General features: G+C 36.2%; 1 protein-coding gene across 1 annotated transcript in view; it reads right to left on the reverse strand.

The window, feature by feature from the left end:
- The window catches only part of TMC5 (transmembrane channel like 5), an 84579-nt gene that overhangs the window by 11749 nt on the left and 55161 nt on the right, over positions 1–17669 (reverse strand). The window contains 2 exon segments of the mRNA XM_052001764.1: positions 9816–9920; positions 11688–11766. Of these exon segments, the coding sequence (XP_051857724.1) occupies positions 9816–9920; positions 11688–11766 (184 nt within the window).

Genomic DNA, 17669 nt, shown 5'->3' on the forward strand with positions numbered 1-17669 from the left:
GCTTATCTGATAAGGGCACACCATGCTGGTCTCATACTATTGATGTAGGGAACCTTGAAACTGTCTCTCTGATTTTGGGGTAAGCCATGGGGTAAACTCCTTGAACCTTCAGAGAAGCTCTCCCCTGAGAGAGACCTGTCCCAGAGAATCAAGATAAAAGTGGTTTTATTCTCAATAGGTCTAGGAGCTAGGATAATGGCTCCAAGAGTTGTCACAAGTCATTTTCAAAATAATTGCATCTCCTTGCAAAAGTCCTTTTTGGACAATGATACTTTCATCAATGCATCTGGTGCTGCTCTCATCAGTTATCTCCTTTTTATACAGAGCATTATACAGCTTTTTCCTCACCAGAAGTCTGAGAAATAGGGAAGGTAGTTCTTATTGCCTCTGCTTCACAAGTAAGGATCACAAAGTTAGAGCTAGAATGAACTTCAGAAGTTATCTGACTGGGATCCTGATTGATAGAAGCCATATTATTGAGGTGAAAATCATTCTAAGCGGGAATGAAAGCTATTACAAGGACACTGTGCCTGGCAAATAACTTTGCGTGTGTCTGGGAACTTACTCAAACTGACCAGCACACGGCCTTTAAGGTACCTATTGAGTTGAAAGCTATTACAAGGGTATGATAATCAGTATAAACTATAGTAAGACTAAACAAGGACACTGTGACCAGACACAGTCTTCACTGTGTTCAGTATGTTATCTTAGATATCCAAGCACTCATCTGATAGCGCTGATGTGACCCCAGAGTCCTGGGAGCCAGTCCCCAAATTAAAATTGCTTGTTAAGCATAATGCTAACCACAATGACATATGTCATGATGTTTTGCAGTTCTTCCTCCCTTTGTTTGATTTCTGTAAATACCATGGTACATTTTGGGGATCTTTGCAGGAATCCATTGAATAGTCTATCCACTGCTCCAAATTGCAAGGTGAGAATCAATTGGAGATTCAGTGAATTGTCTGGCAGCCACCCCAGAAAGCCCCTGTGTAAGTCACCCATTATGATTATTAAACCATTTATATAATCATAATGGAGCTCCCTGACTCTTTCTTCAGTATAGTAAGCTTGCTCCTTAGTTAGAGTGGAGGAGAATCTTAGAGTTCCCCAGGTGTTGAATTCTTGACCCTCTACTAATGCTTCAGGAAATTAAATGACCTGCCCAAAAACACGGAGCTATTATGTGACAGAGCTGAGACTCAGGTCATATGATTTCAGGGTTCTACCCACCATGCCATTCTATTATTTAAGTATCAGTTGAAGAAACTAGAGATTTTTAGACCAGAGAAGGGAAAATTTAGGGAAAATGCAGAAAGGCTGTCACATGGAAGAAAAATCAGACTTGTTATATTCAATCCTGTAGCGATAAAAGGGCAATTGGTTTTAACAGATGAGGAAACTGAGGCAAATAGGATTAAATAATTTGTCTAGTGTTGCACAGCTAGTAAGTGCCTGAGACTGTATTTGAATTTGAGCTTGCTGATTTCAGACTTGGTGCTCTATCCACTATGCCACCTAACTGCCCATCTACTTATAGGATATAATCTAATGAGAATTGTTTTTCAGGTATGCTTTGGACTAGATGGCAACTGAGATCCTTTCTTGAATCTGAAATTCTATGATTCTGTGTTTGGGTGGACACACCCTAGATTTACTTCACTGATGTGAAAGGTCTTTTTTGGTAATGCACAAACACAGCATGTAAGTTCTGGATAGCCTTTGCATTTCTCTTATAATCAATATAATAGGCACCCGTGTTTGCTGTAGTGTTATGGAAAAAGCACTGGTTTTGGAATTAATAGACCTAGCTTCAAGTTCCTCCTCTTGTGCTTAATACCTAGATGACTTTGGCCAATTCACTTATTAATCTCTTTTGGTTTCAGTTTCTTCATCTGTAAAATGAAGAGGTTGGATCAGACGGCTACTGAGCTTTATGATCTCCCTTCTTCACAAAAGCTGATTAGTCACAACAGGTAGAGTCCTCTGGATCCTTCTTGATAAGGTAAAGAATAATGTGCACAATAAATCTGTAGATTCACAAAAGGATCGTAATGAGGACATTTCTGTCATTTTTCTTAATGCTAATTTCTTAGAATTAAGAGAGAGGCTGGTGTTCAGTTTTTATATCTTAAGACCCATACAAGGCTCACTCAAAGATTCTTGCAATAGTTTTCAAATTGGTTTCCTTGGATCAAGTCATTCCCCATTTCAATCCATCTTTTACACAGTTGTCCAAGTACTTTTACTAAACAGGTCTGATTGAGTCATTCTCTCTCCTCCACTCTACTCATAAACTTCAGTGGTTTCATCTTATCTCTTAAGATCAAATACAAACTCTATGTTTGGCTTTTAAACATAGCCTGGACAAATCTTAACCTCCATTTGCCTCAGTTTTTTTTTTTTTTTTTAATTATAAGTATCCAAGAATATCTTGTGCAACATAGCTTCATCTGTCTTTAAATGCTGATAGATGACATCATTTTGGGGGGGCATTTTTTGCTTTTATATTCATTTCAAAATAAAGGATTATTATAGAAGCAGCTTTATAAGAAGGTAGAAAAGGATCTTCAACAGAATCAGATGATAATACCACTGCCTTTTCATACATCCCAATTCAACAAACAGTGGTTTCCTGCCTACTATATTGCAACACATCAAGTTAGATGCTATTGATACCAAAAAAAAAAAAAAAAAAAACAGTCATCATTTTGCCCAGAGATTTTTGCAATAGTCTTCTAGGTGGTTTCTTTGAATCAAGCCACTCCTCATTGAAATTCATTCTCCACATAGCTGTCAAAGCAATTTTCCTAAAGGTCCTTGAACCACAATCCTCTGATTCTAGAGCCAGTGCTTAACCCCAACACTATACCAAACATGACTACCCATCATAGTGACTAAAGAGAAATGCACTCTTTCCATCTCCACCCCACTCAATAAACTGCAGTTGCCCTATCTAACCTCTAAGATCAAATACAAACTCTTATGTTTGATTTTTAAACAACCTAGCCCCTATCTTTTTTTTTTTTGCCCCTATCTTAACTACATTTTCTAGCTTTTTTCTAGCTTTTTTTTTTTTTTAAAGAAATTAGATTCTCTTCATTTTGTGGGATTTAATTATTAAATAGTAAATATGAAGTTACCTTTGTGGTAAACCAGAATTCCAACTTCTCAGCACAGCCTCTACTATTACATTCAAAAAACCATCCACCCCATAGAAATTCCAGGTGTGTCACAGTTCCTAAGTCTGTCCTCTAGCTTTGTCCTTACTTTACCCACCCTAAACTTTTTCAGAACAATGATTCCCAATGTGTGAGTCTGTGGGGATTTCTTTCTTTTTTTTTTTTTTAAGATAATAATAGCTTTTTATTTTTATTTTCTTTTTAAAAAAAGATAATAGCTATTTTATTTGTATTAAATACACACAAAGATAGTTTTCAACATTTACACTTGCAAAACCTTGTGTTACAAAATGTTTTCCCTCTGTCCTTACCTTGCCCCTCCCTTAGATAGCAAGTTATTCAATATAAGTTAAACATGTGCAATTCTTCTAAACATATTTTCACATTTATCACGCTGTGTAAGAAAAATCAGATCAAAAGGGGAAAAATGAAAAAGAAAAAAAACAAGCAAGGAAACAAACAAACAAACAACAACAAAGGTGAAAATACTATGCTGTGATCTTCATTCAGTCTCCATAGCTCGAGCTCTCTGGATGCAGATGACTTTTACCATCACAAGTCTATTGGAATTGCCTTGAATTTTTTTTATTATTGAAAAGAGCCAAGTCCATCACAGTTGATCATCACATAATCTTCTTGCTTCCAACCTTATATACTTTTGCCCTTCCTATATCCTGCATTCCAACCAACTTGTCTTCTTGCTAATCCTCACACACAGTTCCACATCTCTAGTCTCTATGCCTTTACATTAGTCAATTAATACTGAATGCCTACTATGTGCTAGGCACTCTGCTAAGCACTAGAGATTCAAATACAGAGTTTACAATCCATCAGAGAAAAGATAACACATAAAAGAAACTGAAAAATGTGGTGGAGGAAGAGGAGAGGGTACCCAACTTGGGGACAGAGTGGAGAAGTCATTATCAGACAAGTCCCAAAGTAGTGCAGCCAAGTGAAAAATGAGATTTCTGAGCTAAGCTCTTTACTTAAATAGGAAGTTTGGAGTTTGTGACCCTACCTTTCAATTGGAGAAGCAATGGGTAATGATAAGGTAGAGGACCAAGGCTGATGATATCTTGCAGGATGGTGGTGTTATTTCAACATCTGCCTGGGAGTACACTTCATCTGTACTTCCTGAAACCATTAGTTTTATTTAAAACAGCTCAAGTACTATCTTCCACAGATGGCTTTTCCTGATTCCTTGCAGCAACTAAACCCTTTCCTGCAAGATTTTCTTATATCTCTATTGTATAGATTATTCATATGAGTTTCTTCTCTGTTAGAAAACCTCTTGAAACCTGAGAGTTTCTGGAAACTGAGTAGATGCCCATCAATTGGAGAATGGTTGAATAAATTGTGGTATATGAATATTATGGAATATTATTGTTCAGTAAGAAATGACCAACAGGATGATTTCAGAAAGGCCTGGAGAGACTTACACGAACTGATGCTCAGTGAAACGAGCAGGGCCAGGAGATGATTATATACTTCAACAACAATATTATATGATGATCAATTCTGATGGACCTGGCCATCTTCAGCAATGAGATGAATCAAATCAGTTCCAATGAATAAGTAATGAACTGAACCAGCTACACCCAGTGAAAGAACTCTGGGAGATGACTAAGAACCATTACATTGAATTCCCAATCCCTATATTTTTACCTGCCTACATTTTGGATTTCCTTCACAGGCTAATTGTACAATATTTCAGAGTCTGATTCTTTTTGTACAGCAAAATAACGATTTGGTCATGTATACTTATTGTGTATCTAATTTATACTTTAATATATTTAACATCTAATGGTCACCCTGCCATCTAGAAGAGAGGATGGGGGGAAGGAGGGGAAAAATTGAAACAAAAGGTTTGGCAATTGTCAATGCTGTAAAATTACCCAGACATATAACTTGTAAATAAAAAGCTATTAAAAAAAAGAAAGAAAGAAAAGAAAACTGAGAGTTTCAAGTTTGTCTTTGTGTTCCCAGAGTCTAGCAGAGTTCCTGATACAGAACAGACATGATTATAGATTGACTGATTAAGGCTGAAAAAGAGTGTTCACATAGGAGAGATAGGAGAGAAAGGAGTTAAGGAAACCAAGGCATGTAAACAAGTCCAAGAAGAGAAATGGTCAGTAACCAAAAAGTTTCAGAAAAATCAAAGAAGATGAGGACCAAGAAAAAAGTTATTGTACTTAGCAATTAAGAGATCACTGATTACCTTAGAACTATTTTAGTGGAACAATACTGTCAGAAGCTGAGTTTTATTGTGGATTGAAAAATAATTGAATGGTGAGGAAGTAGAAAAAGCAAGGGAGATAATTTTCTCTAGAATCTTGTGGGGGAGGGAGTAAGATTGAGGACAAGAGCTTGAAGGTATTGTATTTATATAAGACATATATATATATTTATTTATATATGTATTTATATAAGACATATATAATAACTGAAAATTTAAAAAGGGAATGATCACTGGGGTAGGTTCCTAGAAGCACCCTCTAAGATGTAATCAAGAATATAAAGTAGAGGGAGATTAGTTTTGACAAGAAGGGCCATCTACCCTTTGGAGTCTATAGAAAACAGAAAAAGTACGTGAGGATGGATAGAAATTTTGAGGAGTACAAGTGAGTAAACTCAAGATGATGGCCTCCATTGTCTCAGGAAAGTGGGAGGCTGAGTCAAATGACAAAACAGAGGAATGTGAGCAAAATATAAGAGGTTGTGAGGAAAGGAAAATCTTAGAAAGAGCCATTTAGAGGAGTGAAATTTGAAACCAATCAAAAAAAAAAATGTAAGCCTATCACACAATATCAAGGGTCCAGATGAAATTAGATATCATGGTTTGTAGAGGACCCAAATTGGTACTGGTACCATGCCTTCTTCCTGAAGTGTTCAAAAGCATGGCAGTGGAAGGAGAAAAGGCAAATAGTGAAGATGACAGTATTGAAAATGGGTAAGGAATGAGTGGTGATAAACAAAGAGGGGAAAGAATATATGTTTATTAAATGCCTACTGATGTGGAACAGGAACTTCAATCAGTCCATCCTACCTCCATTGTCAGAACTTAAACCCACCCACCCTATTCTGTGCCAGGCACTGTGCTAAGTACTTTATAAATATTATCTCATTTGATTTTCATAACAACCCTAAGAGGCAAATCCCACTATGCTCCCTATTTTACGATAGAAAAAATGGAGGCAGATGGAGATTAAGTACCCAGGGTCACACAACCACCAAGTGTCTGAAGCTGGATTTGAACAAGATCTTCCTAAATCCAGCACTGTACCCAGCACTGCCACCTAGCTGCTTCAAAGGAAGCAAGAAGAGCATCCTATATAATTGAACTGGTAAATGATGGGATCAAGACTATAAAGAGGGAAAAGTAAGGCTAGAACAGAGGGGATGGATTAGGAGAACAGAGCAATGGAAGCATTAGCAGTCATGCTGAGGGTGAAGAATAAATTTAGGAGTGAGGCAACGGGAGAGATGGAAATTATGAAATTAAATTCAGGGAACCAAAATGATGAGATAAGGGTTCCTGGTGGTCAGGGAGTTAGATTTTGAGGTTAGTGCCAGATTCAGGTTCAGGGAACCAAATGAAGAGGTCTGGCTTCCCTAAATCCTCTTAGGATTCATGCAAGGTAGGGAGCTGTGGAAATCCTCTCCTAGTGACACAGAGGTTCTTCATAAAGGAATTTATGAACCCAAAAAGCTAGACTCATAAAAAGAGGTTTATTATTGGCATTTGGGAAGTCAGCCTTTGCTATGCATGAATAGAAAGACTGGATTCCTTAGTGGCAAGGTCTGACAGAGAAGTAAAGATTCTAGTAGAGAAATTCCAACAGAGAGGTATAAAGTCTTAGGTGAGAGAGTTAAGAAAGGGTAACTCTGGAAGAGAACATCATTTCAGAGAGCAGAAATTTTTGCTGCTATACCAGAGAGAGAGAGAGTTTCCTTGGCATGGCATATTAGAGCCTCTGCAAAAACTGAGCCCCAAGTTGGTATTTTTATAAGGAAATCTGAGACAGAAATTTCAATCGAATGGGATTCCCTCAATGCTGTCACTGCCCCCAGGCCTAGATGAGACTACTTACTGGGAATGGTTTTGAGTCAACAACAACAATAAGGGTCAATAGAAATCTAGATCTCCAGCTAAATGAGATTACTTCAGCTAGTCCCACCAAGATAAACCACTTTACCTTGGTTCCTTGGGGTGGGTCTCACAGAGGCAGGGTTCAAGGAGAATTTCTCTTTAAAGGAGTTTTCAGAGAGTTTCAGAGAGTTTCGGGGTCCCCCTTCAGTTGCAGACTCTCCTCATCAGAAGGAGAGGAGCTTATGATAGGGAGATAGAACTCTCTCTGAAAGAGATTAAGATCACATAGTTGACAGGACATTGATGATGGAGAGATATAAAGTATGTGGGTGGCTCATCTTGTGAGTTGCAGATACAGAGCAAAAGTAAAGCTCATAGCAGTTGAACAAGTTGATAAAGAGAAGTCAGAGTGTTTTCTCCTACTACTTTCTCTCTCATTTGTTGTTCAATTTTCCAGTTTTGTCCAATTTGTCATGACCTCATTTAGGGTTTTCTTGAGAAAGATAGTGGAGTGATTTGCCATTCCAGTTCATTCTCCAGTTCATTTTACAGATAAGGAAATTTAGGCTAACAGGGTTAAATGATTTGTCTAGGGTCACACAGCTAGTAAGTGTCTGAGAATACAGTACAGGTAGCCTATTATATTTCATATGTACACACACACACACACACACACACACACACACACATATAGTATATAGACATAGTATATATTTAGTATGAGGGCAGCAGTAGGGGAAAGAAGACTATGAGCCAACTAATGAATATGAAAAAATAGAGAATGATCTGGGTGTTATTATATTGTGGCAATAAAGATCACAGACAGGTGGCTTATGTTAGTAAATACTACTGCTGATTGATGGCAGCTGGTGAAGAATATGGAAGGGGAATAAGGAACAAGTTGACTTTTCCCTGTGGATCAATATGTACATTTCTGTGCATGCAAGGGAAGTAATAAGAACAGCAATAATACATCCTGTAGAACATAACCAGGGGTGTGGTATCCTTGGGAGATAACTAGGTTTTCGTGAGTATTAGAAGACAGAAAAAAATGTAAGAGATCTAAGATGAATGGAAGTCTGCTACCAATAGAGTGTGGTTTTTAGTGGGAACAGAAGGCAGGAAAGCATAAGGATATGATCTCAGGGAAAGATTGATGAATTTGGAGCCAGAAGGTCTGTGTTCAAATCCTAGAGTTTCTACTTACTACTAAGTATGATCTTAGGTAAGTCACTTATTCTCTCTGAGGTCAGATTTAAACTCAGAAAGATGAGTCATTCTGACTCTGGGCCTGGTATTTTATCCATTGTGCCACTTAGCTGACCATGAACCCTTCAGGTCTAATTTGTTGCATTTATTTTTTTCTGTCCAGTTGAATGCAAGTTCTCTGAGAGAAACTTCTGTTTTGGCTTTTGTCTTTGTATGTCTAGTGCCTAGTATAGACACACAGTATTCTCAACAAATGCTTGTGGAAATTAATTAAGCAAATTCATTCATTAAAACTCAGTTGTCCATTGTAGTGAATCTGCTTATGAACGAAGATACTCTTAGATACCTCAAGGCTGAGTCAGCACTAACTCTTCCCTCACTTCATCATTGTTGTTCCACTTTGAATGAATACTCAATGTAACATTCTTAAAAAAAACTTTACTCAAGTTCCAGAAATTAACTCTATTTAGGCAGTATAAGTAATACTCATCTCTTATATTTATATTTATATAGCATTTTGGAGTTATCTGTGAGAAAAATGATTAATTCTCTCGTATTTAATAACTACTGAATAAGGATCAAGATTTCCCCCCTTTTTCCACTTTCCTCATCCAGAAATCAACCAATGTGGGAAATCTTGTGCAAAGGCTTGTATTCAGGCTAAGATCTAATCAGAAAGTAAAAGGAATTCTAAGTTTAGGCTAATGGATGGATTCCTGTTCATTGAGTTTACTCAGACAGGTCTGGAAAAATGTGGATTTTCCCTTTTGTCAGACAGGTGATATGGAAATTGATAACTCAAAGTCTTTCAAATCTTGTACTTCAAGACCCTCATTGTAATATAGCCAGCCTCTCAATTATAATATTCATTCTCTCATTAATTGTTAACCAGGAGCAACTACTATTCCAAGAGTATATAAATTGTGAATCCACCACCAAGAGAGGCCCTTGTCACTGGTCTCTTTTGTTAATAAACATGTTAGCCTTATTAATAAAATGATTAAATTATTCAGAAACTATATCTCTATAAATTTTAAAATATCATACCTACATTTATTTCATTTATCAGTACTTATAGTATTCCTTGATGGAATCTAGCAAGAATAATTATCCCCTTCATTTAAAAATAATACATCAGAGAGATATGGTTCGGAAAGTATTAAGAGACTTGTGCCCCAGAGCACCCAAACATTTCATGACCCAGCTGGGACTAGAATCCACGTCTTCTGATTCTTTGGCTAGGACTCTTTCCATTATTACACCATATTGAGATTCAAAAGGAAGTAGTACATCTCAGGAGAAGCCTGGATTCAATATTAGGACTTGAGACTCACCTCCTGTTCTCTCCTTTCTTGAGTCAGTATATAAGTTGTTGGTTTTTTCTGGGATTCCTGGAGTTTTAAAAGCTTCTCCACAAGAAACATCTTGTCTTTTCCCTCCTGTCCAAAACAAGAGTGGTAAGAAGGTATAGGGAACAGATGGCAAAAAAAAAAAAAAAAAAAAAAAAAAAAAGGGAAAGATTCTTTGAAAGAGGAAGTTTTTCATTACCTCATTAACACATTCTGTTTGGAGAGAGGGTTAGAATAGTTGGATAAAGACAGCTACCATGTTTTGTTTTTGGTGTGAAATGGCATTGTTATAGATTTTGACTAAATCACAAACAGCTCATTTTTTCTCCTTTCTCTAATAGGCCACACAGAGTGATACACCCTTCTGAATCTAGAAAATTAGAGGCACTTTTGGTCTTGGTGCCAAAAGGAGACTTATACTTCCTAGACCTCTTGGACAAAATTAAAACAAATATGGAGTTGTCTTCTACACTCTTGCTATCTTTGTATCTTGAAGTTTTTCTTCACATCTCCCACCCCATTGTGGTTGCCACTCATTGTGCCCTACTAAATCCTAGATCCATCTTTCCTGATTCATTTCTCATGCAATGTCCCTTCTTCAACCACTCCCCAGAGAGCTTATATTGGTTTTGCATTTCTCTGTCCATTAAAATCAATGTAAGCATTCTCTATTTCATTTATTCAACAGCACAAGGTATCCATCAATGAAATTAATGAAGTAACCTGTTCCAAGAGATCAGGTCTAGGAAAACTTCTTCCAACTATTAACATTTGTGTATTTTAACTGAGATCTGAGCAAGAGGTCCTATCCAAGCGATTAGTAACTCTCTTATGATAGTTTTCAGGCCAGTGTTTATGTAGGCTAGGTATATTTGGTGAAATTCTTTGTCAATTGCTCCATAAAGCAATGCATTCTCTGTTATGACTCAATCACTTGTCTGAGACATTGCAGATAAGATCCATAATTCATGTATGGGATTTAACAAATAAACTTGGAGGCCCTTCAAATGTTAAAATTCTATGATTCTAAGTAGCTGCACCTACTCACATAGAATACATGTCTTCTGATTCTTTAGTCAGGACTTCCATGCTATATGTCTGCGGTAAATAAACCCAAATTCTGCTGAGTTCTATCATTTAAGTCATTTAGATCCAAGTTTCTTGGGATATAATTTGCCAAACTGTCTCACTGTATGCAGAAATTTATTCACAGTGATGACAGCTATGCAATAATGCTGGGATACAAAATGGAGAAAATAAATCTATCCTATTACCAAACCCCAGTATATCAATAACTTATCAAGCCCCTTGTTATTACACAGAATTTTAGTCTGAGGATAATCCTCCCATTATATTTATATAATTAGGGAATCTATTTTTTCTCTATCCCCACTGAGAACATCTATAAGTTCTTCCGATTTTTAGTAGAGGAGTACTTAATATTTTTTATTTCATGGACCCCTTTGGCAGTCTGGTCAAGCCTATGGTTCCCTTCTCAGAATAATTTTTTTAAATGCATAAAATAAAATACATGGGATTATAAAGGAAACTAATTATACTGAAATATAGTTGTAGGTGTATATGCACAGAGATATGCATGTACATATATATGTATATGTATATATATATATGTGTGTATGTCTATATACACATATATCTATGAATGCATACATAAGTGTGTGTATATTTTTGTGTGGGTATGAATACATATCTATGCATATATATCCCAAGTTCATAGATTCCAGGTTAAGAATGCCTGCTTTGGCAGGAACCAGTGAAGAAATGTGACCCCTAGAATTCTTTTATGATTATTCTCAAATTTAAATGAGAAAAATAGAACAACAGTAAGAAACTTGCATTGATGATCTGTTCATGTAGGAGTTTGATCATGATCTTCCTTCCTTCAATTATCTGCCAGTAAAGATATGTGATAATCCTTTAAAAAAAAAAAGAAAAAAACAAAAAGAAATGCAAATAATTTTGGTATGGGTGTATGGTATTATGTTAACAAAGCAAGCAAGAAAATACAACTGTGTTCTGGAGAAAAGGCAGTTATGTAGCTAAGGATTACAGTAACTTCTCTTTCATTCTGGGGTTGCTACTATATTGTAGCTATAAATAGGGGGAAACAGGATTTCCACAGGTAGCATTTAAACAGTAAGGTTTGCAAAACATTTTATATATTTTATCTCTTTTGATCCTAGAAGGGAGGGGTTATTATTATTCCCAATTTACAGATAAGAAAATTGAGGCAAGTAGCGGTGAAGTGACTTATCTGATTACACAGTTAATAAGTGTCTAAAACTGGACTTGAACTCAGGTTTTCCTCACTCTAGGCTGGGTGTTCTATCCCTGGGACACCTATTGCTCTATCTACTTCTGACTCCTGGAATTCAAACCCATGTCTCAGCTGTTATCTTATTCTGGAATTTCCCTTAGCATGTGGGCCTCCTTGCACTCGAACATGTATCCATTACTGTGGCCTTCTTTCCCTAGAATATCCTTCTGTCAGATCAGCCCTCTTCTCCTCTTGGTGAGGTTCTTCGGGGGGGCCTCCATTTTGTTGAGGGGCCTAGTCTGGCCAGCCTTCATTCCCAGCTCTGATCATTACTTCTGGACTTCAAAACCATGCCCCTATACCTTTAAACCCACTTCTTAAATATTTCTTTTATAAACTGTCTAGAATATGAATTCTTTATTATAGGGGTTGTCTTTCTGTATTTGTGTCTTTATTACTTAGCACAATGTCTGGCACATAGTGTGTAATAAATGCTTGTTTCTTTGCTTCCCTCTTTCCTTGCTTCCTTCCTTCCTGCTTTGAGTCACCATACCCTTTGAGTCATAGAACTTTTTGATTTTTGGTTGGCTTAAAGGCAACTGAATTTTTTACTTTCTGATGGTTTAAGAAAAGTTCTGCTTTGTTTTATATATCAGATATGTTCAGCAATAGTTGTTATGTATAGGAAGGAGGTAGATCAAGGACACTTACCTGATCAATTAGAGAAGTTTACAGATCTTTTATTTGGTATTTAGTTGATAATGATGGCTAATATTTACATAACACTTTTAGATTTGCAAAGTACTCTGTGAAAATTATTTCATTTGATTCTAGCAACTCTAGGTCTAATAACTGGACTGTTATTATCCCTATTTTATAGATGAGGAAACTGAGGCAAATGAGATTAAAGAATTTATATTGGAGTCACATAATTAAAATGTGTCTAAAATCAAATTTGAATTTAGGTCTTTCTTACTCTAGGATCAGTGTGATATCTACTGGGCCTCTAATCTGCCTGGCAGTACAGTGCTATTGCAACTTTTTGATAGAGGTTAAATCAGTCTATTAAGTCAGAATTATGCTTTTTGGCTGAACTTATTTCAGAGGAAAAACCAGAAAATAGCAAAGCTAAGAAAAGCCAAGAGCACTAAGGGTGGGAATGGGAAATACCCTCTGCCAGAAGTTGATAATGGGTAGTGGTATGAGAAAATTGTGTATCTAAGGAGGCAAATCCCTGGACCTCTAGTTCGCAGCCCTAGTCTTGAAGAGATCGTGACTTAACTTCCTAGACCAAGAGATAACAGCTAGAGAGAGAGCACAAGTGGTGGGAGTTTCTGAATCCCAGCCTCTACGATAAAGAAGAGATTTCTTGGGCAGCACAGTTTCATAATCCAAGACTCTAGCATGAGAAAAAAAAGCTTCAAGAATGCCAGCCAAATGCCATCTGCATCCAGAAAAAGAACTATGGAGATTAAATGTAAATCAATACATGCTATCTTTTTTGTTTTTTGTTTTTCTCTTCAGTTGTTTTTCCCTTTTGTTCTGATTTTTCTCTCACAAGATGATTCATAAAAAATGTGTATTTAAAAAAAAGAAAAGAAAAATTGCCAGTTATAGAGTTGCCTTGCTAAGCATACCCAAGTTTCAGAGTTCCCTAATCCCATCTTTCACGGGGTTATCATTAGTTACTGTTTTCCTCTGTTCATAGCTACAATATAGTAGCAATCCCAGCATGAGAGAAAATACTGTAACTAGTTTTCATTAGTCTTTTCAGGAAAAAAAAACTAATTATTATGGGGCCCCTGGAGTATTAAAGATATCAAAGGACTAAAGTTGCAAGTGAGGAGCAAAAGATCAGACTTTGATCTCTGTTCTTAGTATGAGGTGGTATAAAGCTGGATGCTTGTTTGGGTCTCTGGGGTAGGAACGACATTTACTAAACTGTAGGGAAGATGCTCCTCTAGCAACCTAGAGTGCATTTCTCTTCCAAGAAGGAATCTAAGTCCTTAAGGTAGTACTATGAAACTGGATATCGAGTGGGTCTTGGGGATGAAAGGACTCTGGAATGTTGGGGAGTTTCTTAAGAACTTCAAATTTGTTTTCCTTCCCAGAGCATTCTAAACCACAGGGTAGTACATGAATCTGGTGTCTACTTAGATCCTTGAAGGGTAGGTGGGGCTCACTGAAAAGGGAAGGAAGAACCAAATGTATTATTTATGTACTCTTTGAGTCTTTTTTAGGACAGCTAAATGACACAGTAAATAAAATACTGGATCTGAAGTTAGGAAAACCTGAGTTGAAATCTCATCTCAGATGCTTATTAACTGTGTGATTTGAGCAAGTCACTTAATGCTGTTTACCTCAGTTTCCTTATCTGTAAAATGAGCTGGAGAAGTAAATGAAAAACCAATTTAGTATCTAGGCCAGGAAAATCCTAAATAGAATCTGAAAAGTTAGACACAACTGAAAAATGACTGAACAACCAATAACTAAGTCCTTTATGTTATTTTTACTTTTTCTGTGGGATAGAATAAAGGCTGTACTTGTATGGGAGCTAGAGATTCTTTTATCTACATCTGGGGAGAGCTATATCTGAACTATATGTGAATATTACATAGAGGGAACTTTGGCTGGGAGCAAGCAAATCAAAGAACTCTGACTTGGGGTGGGGGTTTCCCCTAGGACCTGGTGCATCAGTCCAGAGCTTGGGTCCTGGACTATTTATTATATGGATAATTGTATCATACTTAAAAATATTCTGAGTAGCTCAATATCAATAATGTCAAGGTACTATAATAAATATAAATGACTGCATTAGGAGTTATAAGAGCAGGATTCTAATTCTAAGTTTGCTATTGACTTTAGGTTAATTTATTTCTCTGAACCTCAATTCCTCATATGTAAAATAGGTAGTTTGAACTAGATGATAGCTTAAGATACCATCCAGCTATATTTTTCTATGCAGTAAATAACCACACTCTATATTTTAAGTTCAGATTTTCATATAGCAACTTTGTTTAAATGGGAGAAGAGCTACAACCCTAGAAGAATATGTTCAGAATCATTGGTTTGACAAATGCCAAGTAAAGACCCTTAGTGAGCACTCAATTATCACTCTCTATTATCATTCTCAAAGAGAACCATGATATCAGAGGGGTGATGAGTAACTCATTAATCTTCTTAAACAACTCTCTACGACTGTAAGTTGTGGAGAAGTTTCTGATATTTATTGGTAGGGGGAGTTTCTTCATCTGAGAGTTCCCTAGTTCCTATCCTGGCTGCTGTTAGAAAATAGGGGAAAGAGTTTTCCATTATAGCCAAAATAGTTTGGTAGAAGGTATAGGGAACTCTTAGCAGTGAAGGATTAAAAAAAAAAAAAAGACAACTTATTGTCTTTGGTATTTATTCACAATGTGAGACTAAATTTTTTTTTAAATCATAGAATCTTGGATTCAGAAGGGCTTTGGCCATTAAAGCTAACTTTCTAGTGCACACATAGCCTTTACTACATTTCCCAATCAACATTTCCAATAATAGAAAATTATTTCATTCCATTGTTGGATAGTTTTTAATTTTTAGAAAGTTCTTTATTTTGATATAGAATACCCTACCCAATGACCTCCACTGGTTGATCCTTATTTTATCCTGGAGCAGTACAAAATAAATCAATTTATTTCTTCAATATTTCAAATATTTGAAGTTATCATGTTATTCCCCTTCCCTTCTGGCAAATTCCCAGAGTTCTTTTAATCAATGGTCATATGACCAGGTTTTCAGTTTCATCATCATCCTGATTGCCTTTATCAGATACCTATCAGTTTAACAATGTCCTCTTAAAATCCAGAATACAGATCCTAAACCAATAATTCAGATGTTATCTGACCACAGAGCTGGGTAGCACAGTGGATTGAGTTCCCTCGACTTGTAATAAGAAATTTCAGATTTTAGATTTCAAATCTGGCCTCAGATACTTATTAGGTATATGAACCTGGGAAAGTCACTTAAATATTATCTGTCTCAGTTTCCTCACCTGTAAAATGGGCATAATAATTGTATCTACCCTCACTCCCAGATTGTTCTGAGGATCAGATAAGAAACTGTTTCCAAGGCACTTTTCAAACTTTAAAGACATATAAATGCTAGACATAAAGGTGGTGATGATGACATCATTAGAAATTTAAGTCGATTAATCTTTGTGACTCAGTCTCATGTCTGCAAAACAGAGATTCATCTGCTTTCTTGACCTTGCAGAGTTACTGTGAGACTCAAATAAGAGAATGAAGTTAAAGTGCTTAGAAAAGGGTGCAAAAGTATGATAATGTGATAATCACCACAGTTTAAGTACCAGTTTATCAATGAATATTTTATCTCCCACCAATGTACCTTTGTGCTGGCTTTCTTCTATGCTTGGAAACTTGTTTCTTCTTCCCTTTTTCTTGGTATTCTGGGTTTACTTCAAGAACAGACTCAAACACTACCCAGGAGATATCACCAAGAAACCCTCCATCCTGGTAGAACTTTCCCTTCTAAAGTTACTATGTGCTTCCTATTTGTTTTATACTACCTCTTGATATACATGTCTCCTCCATTAGAATGGGAGTTTCTTGAGGTTAGGGATGTTTCTTCTTCTTCTTTGTATCCCCTGCACTTAACACAGTGCCTAGGACATGGCAAGTACTTATTATGTGCTTGCTGAATTGACTAAAAAAATTTTTAGTGAATATGAAAAGACTAAATGACTTAAAAAAGTAGCTAAAAAATAATGAGTGCTCAAATCTTTTAACCCAGCTATCTCACTATAAGATACACATTCTAAGGACATCAGAGATAGAGAAAAAGATCTCAAATATACCAAACTATTAGGGGCAATTAGGTGGCACAGTGATAGAGAACCCACCTTGGAATTGGAAAGATCTGAGTTCAAATCCACCCTCAAACATTCACAAATTGTGTGATTCTGGGCAAGTCACTTAACTCTAATTGCCTCCCTAAAAAAGTTGAAAAAAATATAACAAAGTTCTGCTTTTTTGTTGTAGAAAAAACAACTCATAAATCCACAAAATAAGAAACAGATTGGTATAGTAGAAATACTCATGCTTTTGGAATTTGTTTATTTGTGTTCCTAGCTCTGGTATTTACTACCTGGATTACTTTGATCTTCAGTTTTTTTCACTTACAGCATAAGGAAGGCAGACTAGATGACCATTGAGGTCAATTCTAGTTCTATATTATGATTTGGAATATGGCCTTAAATTCCTCTTAGGGAGTAGAAATTATTTCATTCATTACATTTGTATCCCCAATGTCTTGTCCATAATAGGTGACTAATAAATGTTGATTAATGATTCTGTGGTCCTGTGAACATCCATCAATTGGGAAATACTGAACAAACTATAGAATAAAATATTTTTAGAAAAGCAATGAGCTCTTAAAGGGGAGTGGATATAAATTGGATTGTTCCATATTTCTAAAAATAATAATACCTGATATTTATATAGCACTTAAAAGTTTGTAAAATGCTTTACATATATTATTTCATTTGAATTGATCAATATGACTAA

Source organism: Antechinus flavipes, chromosome 1 (assembly GCF_016432865.1).
Source record: "Antechinus flavipes isolate AdamAnt ecotype Samford, QLD, Australia chromosome 1, AdamAnt_v2, whole genome shotgun sequence".
NCBI lineage: Eukaryota > Metazoa > Chordata > Mammalia > Dasyuromorphia > Dasyuridae > Antechinus > Antechinus flavipes.